Consider the following 24,922-nt stretch of genomic DNA (forward strand, 5'->3'; position numbering starts at 1 on the left):
TATGCTAACCGTGCCGCCCCCTTGTAGCTGAAAGAGAGTACCTTGAATTATGAAGCCAGTGTGTTCACTCAGTGAAATAGGATAGAACCCAAATCAAGTAAAATCTGGTATCTGTTAGAGCAGAGTGAAGAGTTGGTGAGGAGAAATGTCAGTGTTCCTACTCATTATTATCTATTCATCCCAATTAAAAAAAAGTGTGCACTGAGAGCTAACATCTTGTCCCTTGGCCAAAGCATTAATCATAGTAAAAATTTAAGCACATCCTTGTAAGTCAGAGGTTTGGGATGTGTGTGGAGAGGGAGTGGGTTAAGAGGAATGAGTTCAGAGTAAAAATATACTTCCTAAAGCAATTAATTTTATTTCAAGACATTTGTTTGGTCAACCTATACAGGTATAGACTTCCGCAGGATGAACTAGAAAGTTCTAAATGTTTCATTTGGATGCTCATTTTGTGCAACTGACTACTCCAACTTCAGTTATTTCTTTCATCCACCTCGTTTTTGTACTTGCAGGAAAAGCATGTCACTTTATATAAAAACAACTGAGCCGACAATCTTAAAATTTTGTTATCCAATTTTGTGGAGGATAAACCATCTTGACTTAAAGTACTGGGTAGAAATGGATCCAGGTTATAAGTGAAGATGCAAGATAAATTAACGGCCAAGCAACAAGCAAATTTAAATAAGCACTGTACAAAAGAAATTTTTGTATGAAATGTAGAAACAAAAATTAAAGAAACAAAATTTTTAAAAATCTAATCATTTGCAAACTAATTTTGTATCCCATGGAACTGCTTCAACTTCAAAGTAACAAATACATTTTAAACAAGCAAAAAGATCAATTTATTTTAAATACTTACCTTTGAAGATTTCTATTTTAGCTACAATGAAGCAATTGCCCATTCAACCAGATTTAAGTAAATAATTGATTAAAAACATTACTTGGATGTGCACATTAATAAATATTCTTTATTTGTAAATTCTGCACATTGCGCTTGTACATATTACATCCAAACATCATTTTATATGGATGTCTATTGTAAAACCTTAAATCAGAAGTTTCATTTTCTCTGTACAGATTTATTGGTAGAACATCTCTCATCACTAGACATTTGTATAATTCTCACAGTAAAGTGAAACATTGAGTGGGAGAGAGGAGAAGCATCAAAAAGAATGTTAGCTTTTGCAGACATCTGGTGAATACTGCACAAGGTCTTAGAAAGCAGATGATCAAAAATATGCTCCCACCACCTGCCTGGGAGAGAGTAGAAATAAAAATAAACCACACCACCAACTATTCAAGGTAAAATTATGCAACAGAAACAAAAATCTAAATTTCTTAAGATTGAGAAAGAAGGCGCAGTGGTCATTGAGTGTGTTTGTGTAGAAAAGTGTGGGTTTTGGTTCAACCTTCTTGCTAGTTTACACCAGCTGTTGTCAGCCAACCATTGCAGATACTGTAGTCATTAGAGCGACAGTACTTGTTAAATCTTTCTTTTAAGTGCTGACGATATTGTTCTCGGTTGACATAGAAAGACTGGTTATTTGTCATAAATGCTTGTATTTCATCTTGGGTAATGAAAATGTCTTCCTCTGAAGTACATTCAGATTCTTCCTGGAAAAAAATAAACCAGCAAATTACAACACTGATCAACAATGCCAGGCCTTGAATATTTAATTAAAATGCAGCCACATTCGCAATTAGGAAACAATGAAGTCGCACAAAATTAGTGGTAACTGGATTGTCAATTGACCAATTTTTCATTTGCCACTCTAAAATTGCCCTGCTACTAAACAAACTACTGATATAACAATGCGGCATTATCTGTCTCCAAGTTGAAACTGTCAAAAAGTGTATAGCTCTCGACTTTCCAACTTACAACATGAAAAATGCCATTCCGCATAGCCCTCACTGGCCAAACTGTAGGTTTCAAAATTCCTACAGTATTGGGACAGTTAAAATTAACAAAAGACTCCAATAAAATAGGAGCAATGTCCAAAAAAAAACTTTTCTTTTAATCATGAGGTGGTTACAACTTCCGAGAAATGATTGATGAGTATGATGTAAAGGCAAACCAGTTGAGTCAGTGTAAAGAAAAGGGCTTACATTTAAGCAGAACTCTCAGGTCCTCAGACCTTTTGAAAATTTGAAAGACAGCACCTATGATAAAGACAGCAATCCTTAAGCATTGCACTGACGTGTTAGCCTAGATTGTGCCAAAACCCCAAGCTGCAATTTGAACACAGCTTTTGATTTTCAGAGATGTACAGTAAAACCCCTTTTATCTGGCATTCAATCAACCGGTAAAAAAGAGGAAATGTTAAAAGCTTAAATAAATAAGAAAAAATAATAGGTAAAAATATGCAAGTTTAAAGTCGCAAATGTTCTTTGAAATAACACATAAACCTTTGGTGAAGAAGGGAGCAAATATTCAGCCAGAGAATTGCATTGGTTGTGATATGGTCATATCAGCTGTTTGAATAAAGTTGTGAAATTATCTATAATGTTGTTGTTAGTCTATCGGGCAGCTAAATGGAGAGAAGAGGAACCTGCCAATACAGTAACGTTTAAATGTTTTCAAAGAATGTGACTGAAAATAAAGTAAAATGCTGTAAAGTTTATATATTCATGGACAGTATCGTATTTTTAAAAATCTTTTAAACTGTTTATTCTTAATACAGGTGTATTGGTTAGGCATTTTAAGGGCAAGTCTCAGGTGACCGGAAAATACACTTAGCCGGTATCTACCAATCACCAAAGATGCCACATACCAGGGGTTTTACTATATGTAGTCCAATGTTTACAAATATTACTGGCAGACCTTTTGTTTGAGTTACAGAGAGGAAAAAAATCAGTGCACCCCAAGGCACAAGGCAAAATTGTACAAAACAATGATCATTCTTCAAAAGGCAATGAGTGGAACACCAATAAGAGCCACTAAATCAGATATTTTAAATTCAATCATGGCGTCTGCAGACTTTTCTTTTTGACTCAATTATAATTGAACGTTAACAGATTGGCACCATCTGCAACCTTCAGCAAAAGGAAGTAGTAACCTAACACACATTTCACCATGTTCCTTGCCACTCAACAATCTGATACACATTCATTGCTTTTCTTCAAGTCAGTACATTAGAACGCAACTTTTCTACCAAACATACGTAGGTACAAGGTCTTAGGTAGCCTGCAGGGACCAGATGCAATTGATCCTTTCAGAAACTTGATGAACAAATAGTTTCTCTTAAATTTAAGTGAAATTATATGAATCAAAGCAGACAACAGCTAGCTAACATTTTCATGTTTAAAATCCCAGCCAATCACTACATTCAAAAACTGTCCTATGGCACCCCTCAATGGCCTGTGTTTTGAAGAGTTAATCAATTTTAATACAAAGCTCCGAAGAACAGTTTACTTGAAATAAATTTACCACGTTGCTTTATTTTGGCTGATTTTAATTTTGTTAAATGGTGCCTAACCTTTTATCCAGGATCGTTGGGATTGGACACCTGCTGTTGTTCAGAATCTTCTGGATTTCAGGATCATTTTAAAATGGCGGTCCTTTAAGCCCACCCGCCTGAGTCATGCTGCCATTTCTCTCCTCCACTTCGACCGCACAACTGATATCTCTTCTCCACTGCTCATGTCACACTGTCGACTCCTTCCTCCCCCGAGTCATGCTCTATCTCTCTCTCCTCCCCCCCCCCCCCACCAAACCTCTGTACCAGTGCCAGGGAACGGCCCCTTTCTCGTTCCCCTGCACTGGCTCAGCGGTTTCAGCTGCGTGGGGGAATTATCAATGATCCCATATTGAGGAGCTGCCAAGCCAACTGAAAGTAGGGTGACATTGGACGGGGGTCAGTGTATGGCCATTCAGAGGCGCTTATAAAGTAGTGGAACAACAGGGGATATTCTGACACGAGTTGAGCGACGGTCATGCTCGATGGGTAGGGTACTTATAAAGTAATGATACCATTAATTAGCGACGTGGAACATGACGAGATACATGGGAGTTGAGCAAAGGTTGCGTCGGGTCATGTTTGGCACCAAGTTCCATCTTCGATGAGCAGATGTTATCTACTGAAAAAAGTATCGGCTTTTCGATGTTGCTTTTTTCAGAATCCTGGATAAAAGGTTAGGTACCTGCACTCTCAATTAAGTTGCATTTCCTAAAAGCAGTAATATGATTTTGCAAAAAGTTATTGGAATTGTGTAAATTGCCCCATTCTTGGGCAGCAAACATGCCAGTTTGATAAAAGTACTGGAAAATAAAATTTCACAATGCTTAACAGGCGAGTTAAATTGATTTAGTTTCATACTCACAAGCAATTCCTTTAACGTTTTTGTGCCTCTTCCCCAGTCAGGCAGACAGGGTGTTGGAATTTGTGAAGATTGTGAAAAATGCTTTTCTGATAGAATTTGTGTTACCCATACTGGCTGTTGACCACCTTGCTCTAATGAGTTACAACTATCTTTGGTTTTATCATGGTGGAACTCATTATGAAAAGCATTGCCCAAGTTCTCCTGTGTGCTTAGGTCTATGTTACACTCGCCAGTATTTTCACTCTATAAAATATAAACAGAGAGTGTTAAATTTTAAAATGTTGAAATTATCATTTTTTTAAACCTTTATGTCCAAAATAGAAAATTTGAGGCATATTATAAACAAAGACAAATTCAATACAAAGTTGTTGGATTCCAGTTATTAATGATAACGTCAGAATCAAATTCGAAGCTTGGATGACAATTCCCTAACAGTGCTTTAGTGAAGTAGTCAATCAGTACCTAAGATAGAAACATTTGAATGATTTAGGGAGAAAATATCTTGTCTAATTTATTAGGTTTTGTAGGATTCTTAATTTTCCATAACACAGAAAACTATTATGCTCATATCCATGACAGAGCCATTCTCACATTTGTGTTTGATCTTGCCCCTGCAAGTTATGGCTTCAAGTATTCATCCTGACAATTCAATAGTGAGGGGTTCTACCTCTATCCCCTTTACAGGCAATGAGATCTAGACATATACCACCAATGGGCTGAAAAGAAATCCCTCTAAATCTTGTAAAGCTATGCATTTTGATCTTGGTGATCAGAAATGGGTCCTTTCTGTTCATGCAATCTTGATCCATCAAGTTTATTGCACTGCAGAATCTCTCATCACTTTATTCCAAAAGAAAATACCATCACCCCATTCAACATTTCTTCAACTAGAATTTTAAATTCTCAAAATATCCTTGTCAATCTTTCATCCTCAGCAGAAGATGGACACCTTTCCCGTAATGAGGTGACTATAAGTTTATATCATACACAATAATTCTGGCTTGAATAACTTCAATGTACACAAACACTAAGCATTTCAAAACATAAGAAAGTAATTAGAAGTGGTGCCAAAATTTTGACAATTATGCTCAACTGCACCAAAATCCAATTGTGATTGTCCAATGTGTTGCTCTCTCTCCCTCCCCCCACCCACCAGCTAAGGGCAAGAATTAGAAAATACTTAAATTACATGTATTCTATTTAATTGTACACATAAACACTGAAGAAATGCCCAAAACCCAAAACACTTACATCAAATTTTACACCTTTGCCTTTCTTCTTCTTTTTCTTGTTTTTGCCTTTTGTATTTTCTTCCGCAACATTAGCCCAGCATTCAACGCAACTGTCCACACCATCTTCCTCTTTATCCTCCACACAATGATGTACACAAGTGTCATCTCCTGGCAAGAGTACAAACATGTTATTTATTTCCTTAATTTGCCATCAACTTCAAAAGTCATAAGCGAGCTACTGCTAAGAACACAGAACACACCTCTGTACCATCTCAAAAATGGCTTGAAGTATGCACATTTTGACATATTCAGTCCAAATTTCATTTAGGTTCTTAAACATTTTGGAAAAACAAACAACTTCATAGCCACCAAGTCAATTCCGCCTGTCGACTCTAAAATTTAAAGTCATCTGCCCAGATTAATTTCTAAAAATAACCCATTTCCATGAACTTCGGTCTTTTCATTTACACAATATTCAAGGCCATTAAGATACTCACCTGTTTCATCATGATTGCAGATGCCTTCAGTGCAAGCTACATCAGATCCTTCTCGAGAACCAGTCTCGCTGCCTTCCATGCTTGATGAGTACCCACAATCACTGCCATTACAATGTGGAGACAAGCCTAAGTGGAGATAACATCAGGGAATACTTCAATATACCTTGGATCAACAATATTGCTATTAATAAGATTTTTATATTTATATCAGTTTCTTAGGACAGTTAATATTGGTATAAATACCCATTATAATGATATCTCTAATTGATGGTAATTTTTAAGCTAAACTTTAGTTGTTCAAGTGAATTAGTGTTAGTAATTTGATGAAGAATTTTAAGTCAATGCAAGCTCCAAATGTGATAGCTTTGGCTAGAGAAGGATATCACTAGATTTTTAATATTAATGTGGGGTATCGCACCTTTGGTAGATGACTGCCCTAAAACCTGGGTGGACACTGAAGAGAAACTAAGTAGTGACCAGTGGCTCCATTTGTTTTTAAAGAGTTGATCATAAAAGACCAAAATTTCTTGCATGTACGTCATTCAGGTTTGCAATGGATACTACCTTCAACATTAAGCAAATTCTAGAAAAATGGAGATTAGCACCATTGTTGATTGTGTTTTATGAGCTTTTCATAGCCTTCAACTGTTTGAAATTATAGAGAAATCTCATATTTTTCAGCATTTTCTAAACAATATTCAAGCCGATATCCTATCCAAGGATCTACCAAAACATTCAATTCCAGTGCAGAAAAAGATTAAAGACCATAAAATTTCCTTGCTGCAACCCTGCACTTCATTTCCACAGATGGAGTAGAGTTAATGACCAGGACAAACCAGGAACTGGTCTAACTTTAGGCTACCCTCCAAAAATCCATGTAATCCAAACTCAGATGATGGACTTCAGAACCAGGGATGCATATGAATCAGTAGACATTATCCAACTTCCACCATGAGGCCAAGAACTTTATACCTCCACAAAAATTATTAGCTCAGTAGTGGAAAGCACCAAGTTCCTCAAGATCCACTTTGGACAAAACATCTCACTTGTCAGGAAGGGACAACAGTGACTACTCTTCCTGAGAAGGATGAAGAGGGACTGACAACTAGCCACTATTTGGAGAACTTTCTGCAGGAACTCTATTGAGAACATCCTGGCTGGCTGTGTCATAGTGTGGTATGGTTGCTTTTGCTGTTGAGCATGAAAGAGGAGGTAATCCACAGGACAACAGCTGTAGAGAGGATCACTGGGGTCAATCTCACACGGCCGCACCCCCCCCCCCCCCATGGGATTCACCGGGATAATTGCTTAAAGGCTCACACCACCCTGCACACAGACATTTCCAGCTACATCTACTGGGAAAAAGATAAAGTATCCAATGCCAGAACCACCAGGCTGAGGAACAGCTTCTTCCCATGGACAGTGTGAGACTGCTGAACAACTGCTAAAGCAATGTGATTCATTATTTATTAAGAATATTTAATACATGCACAAATATAGTGTGTATATTTACCATTTGTCTGTCTGGTGTTATGCCTGCACTCGTGTTTTGCACTGTTCTGCATGGTGGATAAGAGAACGCTGTTTCGTCAGGTTGTCCAGGCACAATCAGATGACAAATAAAATTAAACTAGAACTTGAATAATTCACCACATAGAGACAACATATACATGTGCTAAAGCCCAAGTCATTGATGACAAAAGAATGGGCCTTACACAAAGTAGCCAAAGGACACAGATCCTCAACCAATCAGTCTCATCTAGAGTGCCCTTGATGAGATCCATAATAGAGATAGCATACTACTGTAAAAATGGTACCGTCTCAATTCTAGATTCAATTCTGATCTCATGTCCTGCCTTTGTGGAGTTTGCATCTTCTCAGGTAACCATGCAGGGACTGATAGGGTTACTCCACCAGAAGCAACACGAAATGGAGAAACCAAGTCATCCCAAGTCACAAGCTTTCCTCTAATGGGCAAAGCTCATGAATTACAAAAGTATTAAGGGCATGGGGTTGGGGTTCAAGAACCATGGTTCATGGGAGAATGGTAGTGTAGGTATGCAGCAGGTCACAGGTTAAGCGTGGTGACTTAGTGGAAGTGGAGTAAAGGCTATGGGCTTTCTTTAAGGTGCTGTCCTCAGCTACTGTGGCTCCCCATAATGAAACAAGTCAAAAGTAAATGCCATGCAAGTGAAGTCCCCCAACATTCAACTCAAAGGCCTGCTCACATCAACATAATGGGGAGGGTATGGCAAAGGAGGTACTCCGCTTGAACTACCAATCCAATTGACGGAAATGATGTCACATCCAATTCTCAGTGTTGATTAAAAATAATCAAAATTGTTTATTTCACATTTTCTGTTTATTAATTCTGTACGAGTGAATTTTTTTTTTTAAACATTTTTAAGTCGTGATTTCAAAACAGGAACATTGCTGGAATAACCCAGAGACATTGGGAACCAAATCTATCACAATGGATGGATGGATGAATTTTATACCACAAAACTTTTTCTCAAATTAGAAATATCAAAAGCAATGGTATTTCAACCTTTCTTTGTTTTAGGTGATCCAAGTAGATTTTCACTGCCAGGGCATGTGCACGAGGTACTTTCATTTGTAACAATCACTTCAACTCTACCATTGGGATCTTCCACACTGCCACAGTCTTTACAGGTATTCTCTATAGACTCGGATGCCGTCTGGAAAAATATTTTAGAGAGAATCCAATTAAAAAGAAATTACAACAGAACATCCTTCATTACTCCAGTGAGCACAGGGTGTCTCAGCTGATTGAAGAGCAGTCAGAAGAGTGCACCCAAACATACAAGAATCTAGGTCATCAGTCTGCAAATTCAATATCTGCTGTACAATCCATACAAAATATTTAAAAATCATGTACGAATAGAGCAAATAAAAAGCAACATTTTAGAAAAGATGACCCTTGATAACAGCCAAACAGATTTTCAAAAATCTTTACTAAAATAGCAAAAAGGAAGATTTAAAAGTATGAACAAGGACCGGTGGGGGGGGGAGTTAACAGAATAGGGAAGAAAAAGATGCCTTATCAGCAGTTGGAAGTGAATAGCACAACCTCAGTGTGCTTTCTTGGAAGACACTACTGTGTACACTACAATTTGGATATATAAAGAAAATTGTTCCCAAAGTTTGCAGCCAAAGAAGTGCACCAAAAAAAGGCTGATGAAATGAAGGTAAAGCTCACAAAATAATGGCAAGGCAAGCTGTCTTATGGAAAGATTCACAGAAAATAAAGCAACAACTTGCAACAGTGAATGCAAAGACGATAGAGAGGCATTTTGCTGAGGTAATACAGAATGTACAAATTTATCAGAATGTAAAATAAAAACTGTTGGAGGAACTCAACAGCTCAGGGAGCATCCCAGGGAAATGGGACAGTCAATGTTTCAGATTGAGACACTGCCGCAACCAAGCTTGGCTTTGAAAGCAACGGAAAAATCAAATATACCTGAATGCAGTTTTATATGTAGCTTATCATGTATAACGGTATTACAGAATTTCTTTGCTTATTTTGTCAAATTAATCGATACCATATGTATTTGTGTGGTGTGTTCACATCATAACCAGAAAATAAATTTAAATTATATTTAAAAAAAACAAGCTTGGGTCATCTGAATCTCCATTGGCTAGGCCCCCCCCAAAAGTATGTAGCGATTCTTCCCCCACCCCCTCCCTCCCCTTGTATTGCTGACGGTGAGCTCCTCCCCAGCAGTTAACTTTTTTGCTCTAGATTCTGCAGTCTCTTGTGTTTACATTTATTAGGACATAGTTTGATTAAAGAAATACAAATGGGATTTGAATGCTTGGTGCTTGGCATGGATTCAGTGGGTCAAGGGCCTGTTTCAAAGCTGCACGAGAATTTGCAGTAAAACTCCAATGACCTGAAATGCTTGGGACCGGACCTATTTCGGATCTCTGAATTTTTTGGATAACCAGTCATTTTTGAAAAATAGCCCAGAAGCAACAGCAAATCACTTGTATCAACGTTTAAACAACAACAAACAACAGGGATTTTCAAGCATTAAAATAATGTTTAATTCTCACCACCTCCCATCATCAAGACAAACCCAACACGGCCACTGATCACCAAGACCACCCAATAGCCACTGCAGAGCCCTGACATATCCCCACAGCTGTTGCTGATCCTCGGGGTAGCTTCCCGGGCCGGTGGAACACTCAATGGTGAGTCAGCAGGCTTCTATCTCCCCAGTCGACGGAGCACCCAACACCAGACAAATGGTAAATATACTCTGGTGTTGGGTGCTCCGTCGACTGGGGAGATAGAAGCCTACCACACAGGGGGGAATTAGCCCAAAGGGAGGATTCAGAGTTATCATTTGGTGTGCCACGGAGGGAGAGAGGGAGGGACACTGTGCCCGCCGTCCCACGGCTGCCCCAAGACCGCTGTCCCTGCGGCTGTGACGCCGGGACAAAGGATTTTTCCGACCACTTGCAGCTGGGAGACAATGTTTTGGAGAGAGTCAGAGAGAAAAGTCAATAGGGGAAGGGAAAGAAGAAATGGAAAGTGAGAGGGGAGGGAGTTACCTGAAAAGAGGACAATCATTGTTCTAATTTAACGTCAAAGTGAATTTGTTTTTCCAACCTGTGATCAGTTCGCCTCCAGAAAAATTTTGGATAAATGAGGATTTCATAGAATCCGATTTCAGATGATTGGAATTGTACTGTATTTACAAAATTATCCCATCCAGGCTTATATGCTTACAATTTCACAGTAATGTAGCATAGAACAGAAGTAGCATGTTTCCAGAAGTGAAGGGGCAGAAAACAAGGATCAAAACTCGAGATTAAGAAAACTTGCAAGTTGAGAAACTGGAATTGGAAAGCTGTGCGATACACTAGGAATTTTATTCTTTGAAACGGGAAGCAGAATCAATATTTAAGTAGTGATCAGTTGACAGACAAATGAAATTATACAAACCTAATTACACACAATCAAATTAGGATCATTATTTGCATGGGGTACAAATATGGAGCATTTGAACAGAAGGGCCTGTTTACTTTGTTCTCATTTCGAAGCAATTCTTTGTGCTACAATCCAATCACCCAAGTGATTATAGTTAGCATACCCAAGACTTGCATCAATTATCTGGAGACTGAATGACAGGGACATTGCACTAGTTTTGCAGGATGTCCACGTCTTTATCTCTGGATATTTGCTGGAAAAGTTTGTTTCCCTTTCATGCATTCCAAAATTATATTAGTGTTAAGAGCAAAAAAATTGGTTCATCATTCCACCAGGTTCATATATCAATTCAATCACTGTCGGATGGAAAGGGATTGTGTTTGGGAAGTGGGGGGTGGGGGGGAGAGAGAGAGAGAGGGAGAGAGAATGGACAATACAGATGCCTTTCTGCAAAAAAATCCAAAAGGTCACAAGGGAGAAAAAAAATGGAGATTTTGGCTAATAAATTCTATTTCTGAATTGAACATGGAACATTACAGTATAAGTAGGGCATTGGCCCATGACATTGTGCCGTCCTATATAAATCCACTCAATAAATTAAACATACCCTACCTCACACCCATAGCCCTCCATTTTCCTTGCATTCATGTGCCCTTTTTTTAAAAAAAAAATCCCCATTATACCAAGCTTCACCAACCCCAGATACACCCATATATGTGCTTTAAAAAATACTCTTGATATCTCCCTTAAATTTTCATTCCCTCACCTTATCCTCTGGTGTATGTTACTCTTTCCCCAGGCAAAAGGTGCTTGCTGTCCACCTCATCTATGTCTGCATAATCTTTTATACCTCTATTAAGTCTCCTCTCATCCTTCTACGCTCCAAAGAGAAAAGCCATAGTACTCTCAATCTTGCCTCACAAGATCCTTCTCCAATCGAGGCAACATCCTGGTAAATCTCCTCTGCACCTTCTCCATAGCTTTCACATCCTTCCTGTAAAGAGGCGACCAGAATTGAACACAGTATTCCAAGTGTGATCTCACCAGAGTTGTTTTTCTGCAACATTACCTCACAACTCTTGAACTCAATCATTAGACAAATGAAGGCCAGCATACCACAAGCCTTCGTAACTCCCCTTTATCAACCTGCACAGCAGCCTTGAAAGACCTATAGATTTAGACCCCAAGGTCACCGTTCTTGCAGACTTGAGAATCCTGCCATTTACCATGTGGTCTTCCTTAAAATTTGACCCTCTAAAATGCATCGCATTTATCCATCTACCACTTTTCCACCCAACTCTGAATCCTGTCTACAACCTGTTGTAACCTACGATAAGGTCCTCTACTTTCTGCAAGCAAATCAATTCTGAATCCACACAGCCAAGGTTCCATGGATTTCATGCCTCATGACTATCAGATGAACCTATCGTGGGGAACTTTGTCAAATGCCTTACTAAAATCCAAATACACATCTACTTTCATTGATTTCTTTTGATACTTAAAAAAACACTCAATTAGGTTCGAGAGGCACAACGTACCTCTCACAAAGCCATGCTAACTATCCCCAAGACTATAGTTTTTTTAAATGTTTGCAAATCCTGTATAATTTGCTTACCAGTGACACAAGACTCATTGGTCTATAATTCCAGTTACTTTTTTTTAAATCAAGGGGACAACATTTGCCATTCAAACATTAAAAAGTTAACAGTTTCAATTAGGAAATTCTACAACACATGCTTTTGCCAATATTAAAAATTTAGCAGCTGCTACCTGCAAAGATTTGTCCATGCTGGTTCTTGTGTGTGTGTGTATATATATATATATATATATATATTTTTTTTAATATATAGTTAATATTCTACCTACCTCCTCTTGGGCTTTAGTTTCTCCAGTACTTTGATGTGAAGTAGATATTTCACAAGCACATTTGTTTTTACGCCTGTTCTTTCTTTTTTGACGCTTCTTCTCTTGTTTTAGTTCTCGAACTCTCTCTTCTTCTGAGAGCTCCTCACAAAGCTGTTCCAGTCGACTAATACCTTGTACTTTTTCAATTGCCATCTGTATAGTAATTTATGAAGATTTAGCTAAATTGAAACTATGATTTTTCAAGCTTAGCTGTTACTTCAAGTGCTTTATTAAATTAATATGGGAGAATTTTAATGTCAAAACTTAGATTCAGTAAAACTTGATATCTGGCACATATGGGGGATCGATAGATGCCGGATAAGTGCATGTTACAGTTGCATGAGGTTGAGAGATTGGCAAACGGTTGTTGTTTTTCTACACACAACCAGCCAAACTACAGAACAAAAAGGAGAGCTCTTTGTCTCACAAGGTAGAAATGGATCAAACTCAACCTCAATCTTGCTTCCAAATCAACTGTTAAAGTTTGCAAATGAATTTTTGTTACATGAAAAAAGACAGCAGAGAGTAACTTCTAAAATTATAAAGCATGAAAAAAATTTGGAAATTACTTCAGAAATACACATCTTCTAGAAGCAAGAGACATTCCCATATGTGCAAAAATTGTTAATATATCTGAAATACAAAATTGATGACTATTTACTGATGTTAAGTGTACCCAAAATCAATCGAATCCAGAAATTGTGACATTTTTCCTCCAGGGTAATATATTTAGTGATAGCATGGCTGAAGAAAAGGGACACGTGTCATTGGTGCTGCTACTCCATAGACAACCAAGAGACTGAACCAAGATGATCTACTGTCTCGCCTAAAAGGTGATGCCTCATATTGGTTTCCTCTAAACTGCCACCGATTCCAATTAGTTTCAAGATTAGTTGAACTAACTAGGCAATTAGTTCCAATTATTTGCCTCAAAAGGGGGGGGGGGGAAATTAAAATGGAACGACATGGAGAGGAAACCATTACTCGCAATTGCAAAATATCAAGCCCTATAAAATTCCATTTATAAATTGGCCAAGCACATTTTGCATTAGAAATGTAAGTTTGTACCTCAAAACTTTTTCGCAGTGCGTCAATCCCAAGATAGAACAGCATCTGCCATGTCTGTTCTTCAGCTCTCAACTTCTGCCAAATTCTGTGCAGGCGTTCATATAGATGAATACCAAGACACGTAAGAACTTCCTCTTGTGCAATATCTATAGTTTTTGCATGTCTCTCCCTCCGTCTAGAAGCAATAATACTGGTTAGACTATTTAATATGATCATTTCAAATACAGTGTTAATAGCAGTTTTCAAAGAACAGTAGAAGTTTAATTATAACAGCTACTTCATCACAGACATCTGAATTGTACATGGATCTATACAGCCTGAAAGATCATGCAGGCCATCACTACGGAAGAAGCTTATTCCAATGATGTAGACATCCATAAGACAAGTTTGACAACAAGTTGGAAAATACACTCAATATACCTCCAGTTTTCTAATGAGTGGCATCAACAGCACAAGACTGATGGGTGAACAACTGAATTCAACCATTCACTGGAACAAAGGCATCAGATTTTTATATGGAATAATACAGGAGTTTGCTTGCATGCAGGCATCTGTAATCAAAGGATTTCCTGCGTTTCCTTATGCTTCCCTTTGTAGAGTAATTGGCTCCCTCAGATTGTCCCTCCCCCCCCTCTCCATATAAGGTGTAGTGCAAATCTAGAAAATTGAGCCTTTTGAAATGGTTTAGCAACAGATCTTTGCTCTCAATACATAGCCCCTTCCTTCATTTTCCCCGCAACTTACTCTCTCATAGCCATCAACAGCTCCAAAGTCTTCTGTCGTAAACCCAAAAAGGTAAATAGCAGTAGCCAATTAACTGATTAACGCACTTATTTCGGATGTGGGAGGAATTGAGCATTGTCACAAGGAGAATTCAAATTCTACAAAAATAGCAGAGTTCGAGATCAAATCTGGATTGCTGGAGTTGCTTACAGTTCAGAACCCCCCCCATACCCTCAACTTACACCAGCACACGAAAAATGATTTACTAATTATAGTCAACTGAGATTTCTTGCAAAATGGGCTGAGTGTATTGCGAGCAAAGATCGGTTACAAAACCTGTTCAAAAGGCTTAATTTTCCAGATCTGCTTCCTACCCAATGCCAGAATTTTCCCTTGTACATTAGAACCCCTGGTATCCAACACCTATGGAGATTGGTAGATGGCAGGCAAGTGAATTTTCCAATTGCTTGAGACTGCGTGCTGCATAATTGGCGAACAGTAAGACACGCCAATTTTAAACCTGTATTTTTACCTGTTTATATTCCATAATCTTTTTTACCCAGTTTAAATTTGGATAAAGGTGTTTCACTGTATATCAGATGCTCAATGCTCTTTTGGGCTGATATTTTCAGACAAATTTACATTTCACAGTTTTATTACAAAAATCTGTAACATCCAACAAAATTATTAGTTACATTACTGACAACTAAAATTACAAAAACCAAAGGGGGTTTTAAAAACCAGTGCATTAAACATTCCTGAAATTATTTTTAAAAAGGCCAATCTGCCGCAGAACCTGTACTTTAGATAGGACTTCCTCAGGCATTGCTGTACAAGTCCTAGCTTATAATGATCAAACTTTCCTTGGCCATGGCAGTATCTTGTGCTGTGCGGTCACAATCACACCAGTGAACTTATCACAGAGTCCAAAAGGATTGTATGATCATTCAAGGCTTAACTGCCAGTTTAATCCTGTAGTAAACACAGCAGTCCCATTCAAATTAATAGGATAAAGTGGCTGCCAAAAGCAATTTTTGTCAGTTTCATTGCTTTAAACTGAATGTGTGAATGTCACTATTTTAAAGTCAAGACTTAAAATTTATGCCAAGAGTTAATGAAGAATTGTGTGCATCAAAACAATTATTTACGCAGAGCTTTGACAAGTCACAATTCTAAATAGAACAGTGAGAAACTCCAGCAATCCAGGTTTGATCTTGAACTCTGGTATTTTTGTAAAATTTTAATTCTCCTTGTGACAATTCACAATTCTAAATAGAAGAGACGCCAGCTATTCTAGAAACCCATGCTAAAATTGCTTCAAATCATACACTCAACCACAAATATCAGGAGCCAAAATCACAGCAACAGACCAGGCTACACAGGAACAAACAGCAAAGCAGAGGCAGCCAGCAATTTTAAAAGCTGCCGAAGACCTGCCTTATTTAACTATCCATAGTCACAACTGCTGGCCATTCTATACCGTGCGCTCCAAATAATTTTCCTTAACAACCCTGTCTAACTCTGATCGACTCAATACCACAAAATTCCAGAAATAACTTCCAAAAAGTTTAAGTGCATCTGTTCATATTGGGATCCATTCTCCTTACCTGTTCCCCTTCAGCTCTCCCAGGTAAAAAGGAGTTATTCACCCATCAAAACATTACCAATATTAGGATTTACCCAACTTTCTCAATCAGCCAGCACCTTAACCAGAGCTGCAATGTGACAGTAATATAGTCCACTTCCAAGGGCATTTACTCCACCCTTCAAATGCCAACCTACTTCCCTTGTACTATTACAAGGGGCAACCTGCTCCCATGCCTTAAGTGCAGATGTGGCAACTAAGGAAAGCAACCAGAATAGTTTCAGATGGAATTCAAATCACATTCAGTTACAAATACTGTAAAGCTTTAGATAATTATTGCCGTAGCCTTAGGAGTAATTGAATTCAGCATAATTTTACACTTGCATCATGCAGAGAAAATAGCAACCAAAAGCGCTAGATAGCCCACTCTAGCAAATTACATACTCATACCCTCCTGCGAACTCTGGCTCGGCACGGCCCAACAGATGTGCAATGAAGTCAGTCTCACAGCATACATGAATATGTCGCTCATGGGGACAGCAACGAAGACCCTCATACAGAGCTGCACAGTAGCCTTTTTCTTTGCTGCAATCCAGTTCCCCAATGAGAATGTTGTAGGCTCGCAGTACTTTATTTTTGCAATCTGTGCAAAACCTGCAAGAAAAGACACCTGATGAATAATCACAAATACATACTAGTAGTCAACGTGAAGTACTGAGACTTTTCAACACGAACTTCAGATTCATTTCAATAACCAATTCCTCACCATCACACGGTATCTTTGCTTTACCACAAACCTGTGTTTCCGCAGATAAGTTTCTAGCGTTTCCAATAGACAACTGGAGTCTATCAGTACTACTTCATCCCTACATTCCTGTGACATCAGCTCCCACACATCCATCCAGCAGCCCCTGTTAACAAGAATAATAGGATGCTATGAATTTTGACAAACAGTATCATATTTTCCAAAAAGCTTCCATTAGGAATATTAATACTGTAAAAGTAGTTATTGAAACACCATTTGGATTAATGCTTTATAATCCATTTATAGGATATCACAACTACTAATCCCCCATTTGTTTTCATGAAGATATTAAAAACTTTGTCACACAAGGATCTGAACAATCAAGTGTGCTAGTACTTGCTCATCTGAGCTCAAGTTTTCAAAAGCAATAGCAAGTTTCACCACAAGATATAAAACCTAAAAACGCCAAAATTATAGAAGCTTCGTCAATCTTTATTAAACAATGTTTGGATTTGCCAACATGTCATTAAAGACATTAGGGAGAATGTTAAAAAGCAATAGTAAGGGTTCCAAGGAAGGATTAATGCAAGTCTTTAAAATTCAGAAAGGCATTGGTTAGCAGAGGAATGGGACGTGTAATAGTAGGCTTTCATTTATATAATCCTTTACACATCTTCAGGATTCCCAAAGCAGTTCAGTAAATTATTTTGAAGAGCACTGCTTTATAATGTTAGCAAGCTCCACGAACAAAGATAAATTACCAGATGTGTTTTAAAGTAATAAAAACAAAGTGCTAAAAACACACAGTATATCAGGCCCAGTATCAATGGAAATGTGGCTCTTATGCCAATAGCTTCATTAGCCTTGTTTCCCTCCAAAGATGCTATGATTGATCTTAATACTTCCAACATATAACATTTTATTTTATTGTATTGGTTAAGCCTGGATTAGGTACTTTCTTTTTTATGGTGTGACTTGAATACAATCTTCTGATTCAGATGGGCGTGCTACTGATCTAGCCTGATAAAGGAGAAAATATCATGGTAATTAATGAAAATGTAAAGGAAGCAAGACTTGTGGAAACATCAGGTAAAACCAACTGGATGTGAAGTACATCAAATAATCTACCATTAAATGTAACACTTAATAATTTCTCCCTTCTCACCTTAAACACGTCCTCTAGTTTTGAATTCCATTAGGAATATTAATATTAATATTCCTGATGATGGGGGGGGGGCGGAGCCAATCTTCCTCATCACCACGGTATAATTCAGAAGTTCATAATAAACTCATGATCATTCACAAAAATTAATCCAATCACTAATGATAGATATTATTCAATTCCTGTTCTTCAACCTGAGGAACTAGCTGGTCATTTGCCCACAAAATGGAAAAGAAGGTTTTCTTGGTTTTATTTTTCTTCTATAAGACTCTTCTTCTATTCCTGTGACTGGAGTATTCTGGTCCCCTCCAGAAGCATTGGGATTAAATCTTCCATTTGTGAATTTCAGTTAAATCTATATGGAGAATGGGCTGGTTTGTTTCCAGATACATTTTCAAGCACAAATTCTTGCAGCTATTATACTCAGTGGACGATTGCCATTTTTAAAAAAAATGAACACCAGATACTATTTTTCTGACCACAATGTCTTGGAAGTTTATGAGTCATCTTTTTCCTTCCTATAATACAGCTTGAGATAATATAATTACTAAAAAAAACCTAAATTTCCAGAGATTTTATTTCACCTATTAATCTGCTAAAGCTAATAAACTGCCCCAAAGATCTCAGTAGGGAGTCAAGATTGAAGAATATTCAACAAATTAAAGAAGAACATTGATGGACCAGAGATCAGAAACAGGTTGAGAAACACCCATTTTAATCACCAATCCAAATGATTTCTTGAAACACCATTATCCAAACACCACTTTACTGAAATTCTCAGTTATCCAAACAAAATGTCGACATGTCACAAATTGATATTTTTTTTTAATCCACCGTGCTCAAGTGGAACTCTGTCGCCCTGTTAGTGCCATTTTGAATCCAACAGAGCTCTCGTGCACTCGAGTTAAGAATTAAACTTTATTTCATGCTTGAGAACCTTCCCTTGTTCCTCGTTCTTTTATGTTGTTGCTGCTGGGATTGGAGGGGGGGGGGGGACCTCGTGCTCCCAGGAGGGGGCTTGGCGATGGCAGCGGGGAAGCATCTGGGATCGGAACAAAGACTTTTGGCTCCCGGGCAGGTTCGGCGACGGCAGTGGGGAGGTGTTCAGGATCAGCGACAGTGGCAGAAACCTCAGGCTTCCAGGCAGGATTGGCGACGGCGGTGGGGAGGTGTCTGGGATCAGCGCTGGCCGATACAAGAATTCTGCTGCTGCTACTGAGCTGCTTAAAGCCATTTCTCAGTTATCCGGACCGATACACGTCTGGTCCCGAGTGTTTCTGATAAATCGGAAGTGTACTGTACTTTCCATGATAAATTTACAACATTTTACTCCCATTGTCCCACCATATCATTCTATTTCCATTGCGTTGCTTTTCTTCCAAAAGTGGGTTAACATCAGTGTATTTTTTTTGAGCACTACATAACTGGTACCATGTTTAAGACGATTTAAACTTGCAATTTCCTGTTACATATAACCAAAATCCTACAGCTTTAAAATGTCTGAATCAAGGTTGAGTAACTATCAAACAAAACCACTTCTACGCCAACACTGACAATTCAATTTGCAACTCATTGAGAAACTGTGCAAAATACTTCACATAATTGCATGCTAAACATACCACGAGACACATAACCGATCCAATGTCTATTAGGCCAATTCCTAAGAGCAATCTTTTCCTCCAACAAAGGCCACATTAAAATGTCACCTTCACTATCTTTCCCTATTCGGACTTTAGCGCAGCCTTCGCCAAAATCCTGCACAGGTATTCAGACTAAAGGATGTAACCAGTTGAGCCCATCAGGGAAATCAGCGCTGGGTCCACGGTTGCTTCTCATCTACATTGATGATTTGGTAGTTTGTATGGCTAGTGAACTTGCACGACTCCAAAATTGATGCTACGGAGGACCGTGAAGGTGGTCATGTAAGAATACAAGAGAATCTGGATGAAATGGGTCAAGAAATGGCAGACAGAACTTAACTGCTGCAAATACAATTTTGGCAAGTTAAACCAGGGCAGGACTGGAAAGTGTTGTAAAACATAGATCCTTCAAACTGGTGATGCAGATAGGTAGACAGAGTGAAGGCGTTTGGCATGTTTGCATTCATCGGTCAGAGCACTGAGTACGAGAGCAGGAACATTACATGGGGAGCACAGTTGGCATAGCAATTAATGCAATACCATTGCAGCACCAGCTGGAGTTCGAACCCACGCTGTCTGTAAGGAGTTTGTATGTTCTCCCCATGTCTGCAGGGGTTTCCTCCCACCGTTCGAAACATATTGTAGGTTAATTGGGTCTAATTGGGCAGCATGAGCTTGTGGGCCAAAATGGCCTGTTACTGTACTGTATGTCAAATTAAAACATTTAAATTTAAAATGTACACATCATTGAGAATGCATTTGGAATAAAGCATAGTTTTGGTGACAAGAGTTAATCTGGAAAGGGTGACGAAAAGATTCATGGGACTGCCATATGTGAATTACAAGGAGAGGTTGAATAGGCTGAGACTTCTCTCCACAAGAGGCTATGGGAAGAAGAGAGAGGAAGAAGACCTTGTAGAAGTTTATAAAAAGGGACCCGAGAGGCATGTTCTTCACACAGAAAGTGGTGGGTATGTGGAATTAGTAGCTTGAAGAAGTGGTAGATGCTGGGACCATGGTATTCTAAAGTTTCAAAAGACATTTAGACAGGTGCATGGATAAGAAAGGTTTAGAGAAATATGGGGTAAACACGGGCAAATGGTTCTGTGCATAGATAAGTTGGGCCAAAGGATCTGTTTCTGGACTGGAGAGTTCTAGGACACTTCTGAATAATTGTTGTCTCACTATGACTTACCATCAAGGGCAATCCTGTGATGTCTGCTTAAATAACCCACTAACATTCTTTGCAACATCTTAGGCAAGTTTGTGTTTCCAAAACATTTTTTCCGGGTTTCTTGAAAGAATGATGATCACCTTCAAAGGTGCTGCATTGATATTATAACCCGCAAATTGTCTAGTTATGGTCAAATATTTACCCATATGCCCAGTAACAAAACAGTTTACTGCCTCCCCCCCCCAACCTCATCCCTCACCAATTCTTACATCATGAAGTACAGCAAATTGTACATTTTCAAGCAAACATCGTTGTGTCCTGTTGATCTGCAACAGCACAAAAACCCATTGCCAATTTTTGACATTTTAGGTCAAAATATAACTGCTTCCCTTTTCACAGGTACTGTCTGATCTGAACATTTTCAATGTTTTAAGCTTTAATATTAATTGTCATTAAGTTCTTGCATAGTTTGTAAAGCCATTTTTAACTTAATAACTATGGAATCCACAATAGATATCAATATTCAACAGGACCAGTTATTAACAATGCACTTGTAGAATAAAGTTTTTTTAAAATTTGGATTAAAGTACTGGTACAATAAATAAGGTTCATAGAGTTCTATGCGCCCCAAATAAAACGACCTAAGTTAATCTCCCTGTTACCTGTGTGGTGGCTGAAAAGGTCCAAAGTGAAAAAGGATGCTACATATGACTTCTTTCTTGCTGTCTCCAATATTTTTCTTATCTGACCCTAGTGCTCTCTCTGCGTTTCCACTGCCACTGTTCCCTTCACTGTAATTTACAGAAGAGTTAACAGGCTCAGGATCATTTATGCATACATCTTTCTACCCTTCACCTATAAAGATGTACATTTTGCATGCGAGATACAAAACAGCACAATTTATTGAAGTCTGAAATATAATTTCAGAGTTTAAATACCTTAAAAGAGCTCATTGACATTTTGTTTTGGAACACCGCATTGAAGATGTTGGAATTGGTTTCAATTCACTATCTGAAATTGGCAAACAGATGATGGCTACCCTGAAAAGGTATACCAAGAAAGTCAACAATTCTGGGCATACCTGTCTGCACAGCTGAGGAGTGACACCCCATGACCTAAAAACCGACCAGCCAAGCACTTTTCTGTGCAGGCAATTTAGGCTTCATGTATTGGAATATGTTAAATAAAAAGACAAATGTAGGTTATTAATGAACATCTAAAAGCAGGAACATAAATTGAGGTGGAAAGTGTTCTTAGGCTCAGAAGCTCTCAGATACAAAAAATCAATTTCTCAGCAACTTGAAGTTCACACAAATGATCTCAATGACCAAGCTTAACCACTGGATGGTGCTGCTACTTTATCAATAATACACATCAAACTGGGCTGAGCATAGAAACACCAAGGATAACACAGTCGATAACACCCAAGAGGACATATACTGTGACAAGGCAGAGGTACAAGTTAGGGATTAAGTAAAACCTGAAGGTAATGATAAAGCTGCAGATCTGAGTGCTACAGAACTGATCATGCATGAACAATTAAGTTTAGTCACAAGGTCAGTGAATAGACTTGGGCTTCTTCATGATCACAGACAAGAAGAAACCTCAAGTTTAAATAGCTGGATAAGGAGGTAACAGTTTCTAATTGGCATAAGTTTCATTATGCAAAGAATAAAAAAAAGGGCATTGAATCTTTAAATATAAAAATGTCTTATGAAAATAAAACTGAGAAAATACAATTAATTGAATCAACTTGAATTGAAGCAACAGGAGTGTTATAATTGTCAAACCAAATGCTGAATAAATCCCTTCAGTGCTGTGAAAATGCATGATCTACACATCCTTCAATTTTCCTAAAAGGTATATACATACCTCCATCGCTACAGCTGCTCACTAACCCAATGACTAAGAGCCTAGTTTAACAGCACAGAGCACATACAATTCTCGTTTGAAAGATGTGGGATTTTTAAAGGACATGTTTCAAACTATCAATTCTCTATTTTGTCAACTTGTGCTACCACTCTGCTACTAAATTGCTACAATAATCATACTACTATTTTCCTCAGCGTAATTGCTTTGAAAACAAATTCTCAAAATGCCAACGTCACCAGAGACTTCATTATTAAGTTTTAAAACTGGCACTCAGTACACCAAGTTTTATCTGAAAAATTGATCATCTCAACTCTCAGTTACAGCCTTATCCTTCCAGGTCTGTTAAAGAGCCAAATAATAGTCTACCAAGTGTTATCCGAACATACCACTTAGATACTAGAATAAAAGTCTGGCAAAAGTGTAGGCAAGTTTTAAATCGATCAGCAAGCAGATAAATTGATTCTTCGCAGGTCTCTCTTTACCCATCCCAAAGATAGAATGAATAAATGGTCAAACTTAAGTGGATAGTATGATTCCCAAGCCAGTTACCCTCACAAAAATATAACCCATTAAATCATGGTACTGCAAATTTCACATATTCAGCATGAGCAGGTTGTCCTGCATCAAACAACAAATAAACAAATGTTGTCACAATCAGCCACCAATAATATATTTCATTTGCTATTGTCCCAAGGGTCTGTTCCCTCATTATTACAGAAGACAGTGTCAGAAAACAGCAATTTTGGACCATAATATGTTGGAACAAAACTGTTTGCAGAAGAGTGGACTGTGATAACAGTTCCAATTCATAAGGCAAAACCAATTTCAAAAAAGTGAACATGATGAGAAACATTCATCTCATGCTGACAAAAATCACAAAAGCATCAAAGAGAACACATGGAGAATAACTCGTAAATAAAAAAAATGCCAAGAATGGACTATTTGAAGAAAGCATTCATGTTTTACAGAAGAACTTGAATAATTTTTTAATATATTTTTTTAAAGACATACGGCACTTACACCCCTGGTACATTTTAATGGGTGTGAGGAAACTGGAGCCTTCGGGGAAAACCAACGCAAACATGAGGAGAACATACAAACTTCTTACAGAAAACACAAGATTTGAACCCAGATCCAGTCCCGATATCGCCGGCACTGTAAAAGCGTTGTGGGAAGAACTATGCCAATTGTCCCGCCCCAACTCCTTATAGTCAACTCCTTATAGTCTGAAAATGTTTTGTCATACTGTAAATAAATTAATAGTTAAGGCGCTAACCAAGAGTTAACATACATCAAGAAAAAGTTAAATTTGATCATTCTACAAGAATGCCCAGCAGGACATGGCACTATTATTCTCTTTAAACTTCAACCCGATTGAAAATCAAAATGCATCTTTTCTGAATTCTTTTATTGATTCTTTGTTCTATTTGTTGTGGCCCTCCCCCCTACCCCCACCAAGTAGGAGATTTATAGTAGTCCTGCAAAGTCCAATGTTAGCGAATGAAATCTTAAGAAATAAATTAAAACATATTTTACAAGTTCACTTTTAAAAAATACTCATATCCATACATGTTCCACATCGAAGATAACTTCGTGATCAACTTTAAAAATAATCATATCATTGTTTTTAAAAAAAAAACAAAAAGATTAGATTCTCTCCAATTTACAGATTAATGCATTCCAAGACTAGTACAGTATGTTTCCAATTATCTGAAAAGCTCCAGACCGGACTTTTTGGATAACTGAGAAATGGCTTTAAGCAGCCCAGTTGCATCAGAATATTTATATCAATGGTTAAAAACATCAAAAACAGAAGGTTTTTCAAGCATGATATAATGTTTAATTGTTACCAAAGTACAACATGATCACTGTTTACAAAATAAGATAAATGCAGCAACAAGCACTATTTATCTCATGTCACCACCAAATTCCCCCCACCCCCCCAGATAACAGATTTCTGGTTAACTGATTTTCGGATAATTGGAAACATACTTTATCTAGGAAATAAAACTAAGTTGGATTAGACCCACCCAACCTTA

General features: G+C 38.0%; 1 protein-coding gene across 9 annotated transcripts in view; it reads right to left on the reverse strand.

Moving 5' to 3' along the window:
- Positions 1 to 948: 948 nt before the first annotated feature.
- ggnbp2 (gametogenetin binding protein 2) overlaps positions 949 to 24,922 on the reverse strand; it is a 60,021-nt gene continuing 36,047 nt past the window's right edge. For 2 of the 9 annotated variants that reach the window (XM_069911573.1, XM_069911578.1), the window contains exons 5-15: positions 21,674 to 21,802; positions 17,088 to 17,201; positions 16,735 to 16,944; positions 13,983 to 14,157; positions 12,876 to 13,067; positions 11,926 to 12,003; positions 8,598 to 8,748; positions 6,050 to 6,175; positions 5,572 to 5,720; positions 4,321 to 4,563; positions 949 to 1,614 (exon numbers count right to left, since the gene is read on the reverse strand). In XM_069911573.1, the coding sequence (XP_069767674.1) occupies positions 1,417 to 1,614; positions 4,321 to 4,563; positions 5,572 to 5,720; positions 6,050 to 6,175; positions 8,598 to 8,748; positions 11,926 to 12,003; positions 12,876 to 13,067; positions 13,983 to 14,157; positions 16,735 to 16,944; positions 17,088 to 17,201; positions 21,674 to 21,802 (1,765 nt within the window). In that variant the 3' untranslated portion in view covers positions 949 to 1,416. The remainder of the gene's footprint in view (positions 1,615 to 4,320; positions 4,564 to 5,571; positions 5,721 to 6,049; positions 6,176 to 8,597; positions 8,749 to 11,925; positions 12,004 to 12,875; positions 13,068 to 13,982; positions 14,158 to 16,734; positions 16,945 to 17,087; positions 17,202 to 21,673; positions 21,803 to 24,922) is intronic. The other 7 variants (XM_069911574.1, XM_069911580.1, XM_069911579.1 and 4 more) reach the window with 7 other exon arrangements.

The sequence above is a fragment of the Narcine bancroftii genome, chromosome 14 (assembly GCF_036971445.1).
Source record: "Narcine bancroftii isolate sNarBan1 chromosome 14, sNarBan1.hap1, whole genome shotgun sequence".
Taxonomy (NCBI): domain Eukaryota; kingdom Metazoa; phylum Chordata; class Chondrichthyes; order Torpediniformes; family Narcinidae; genus Narcine; species Narcine bancroftii.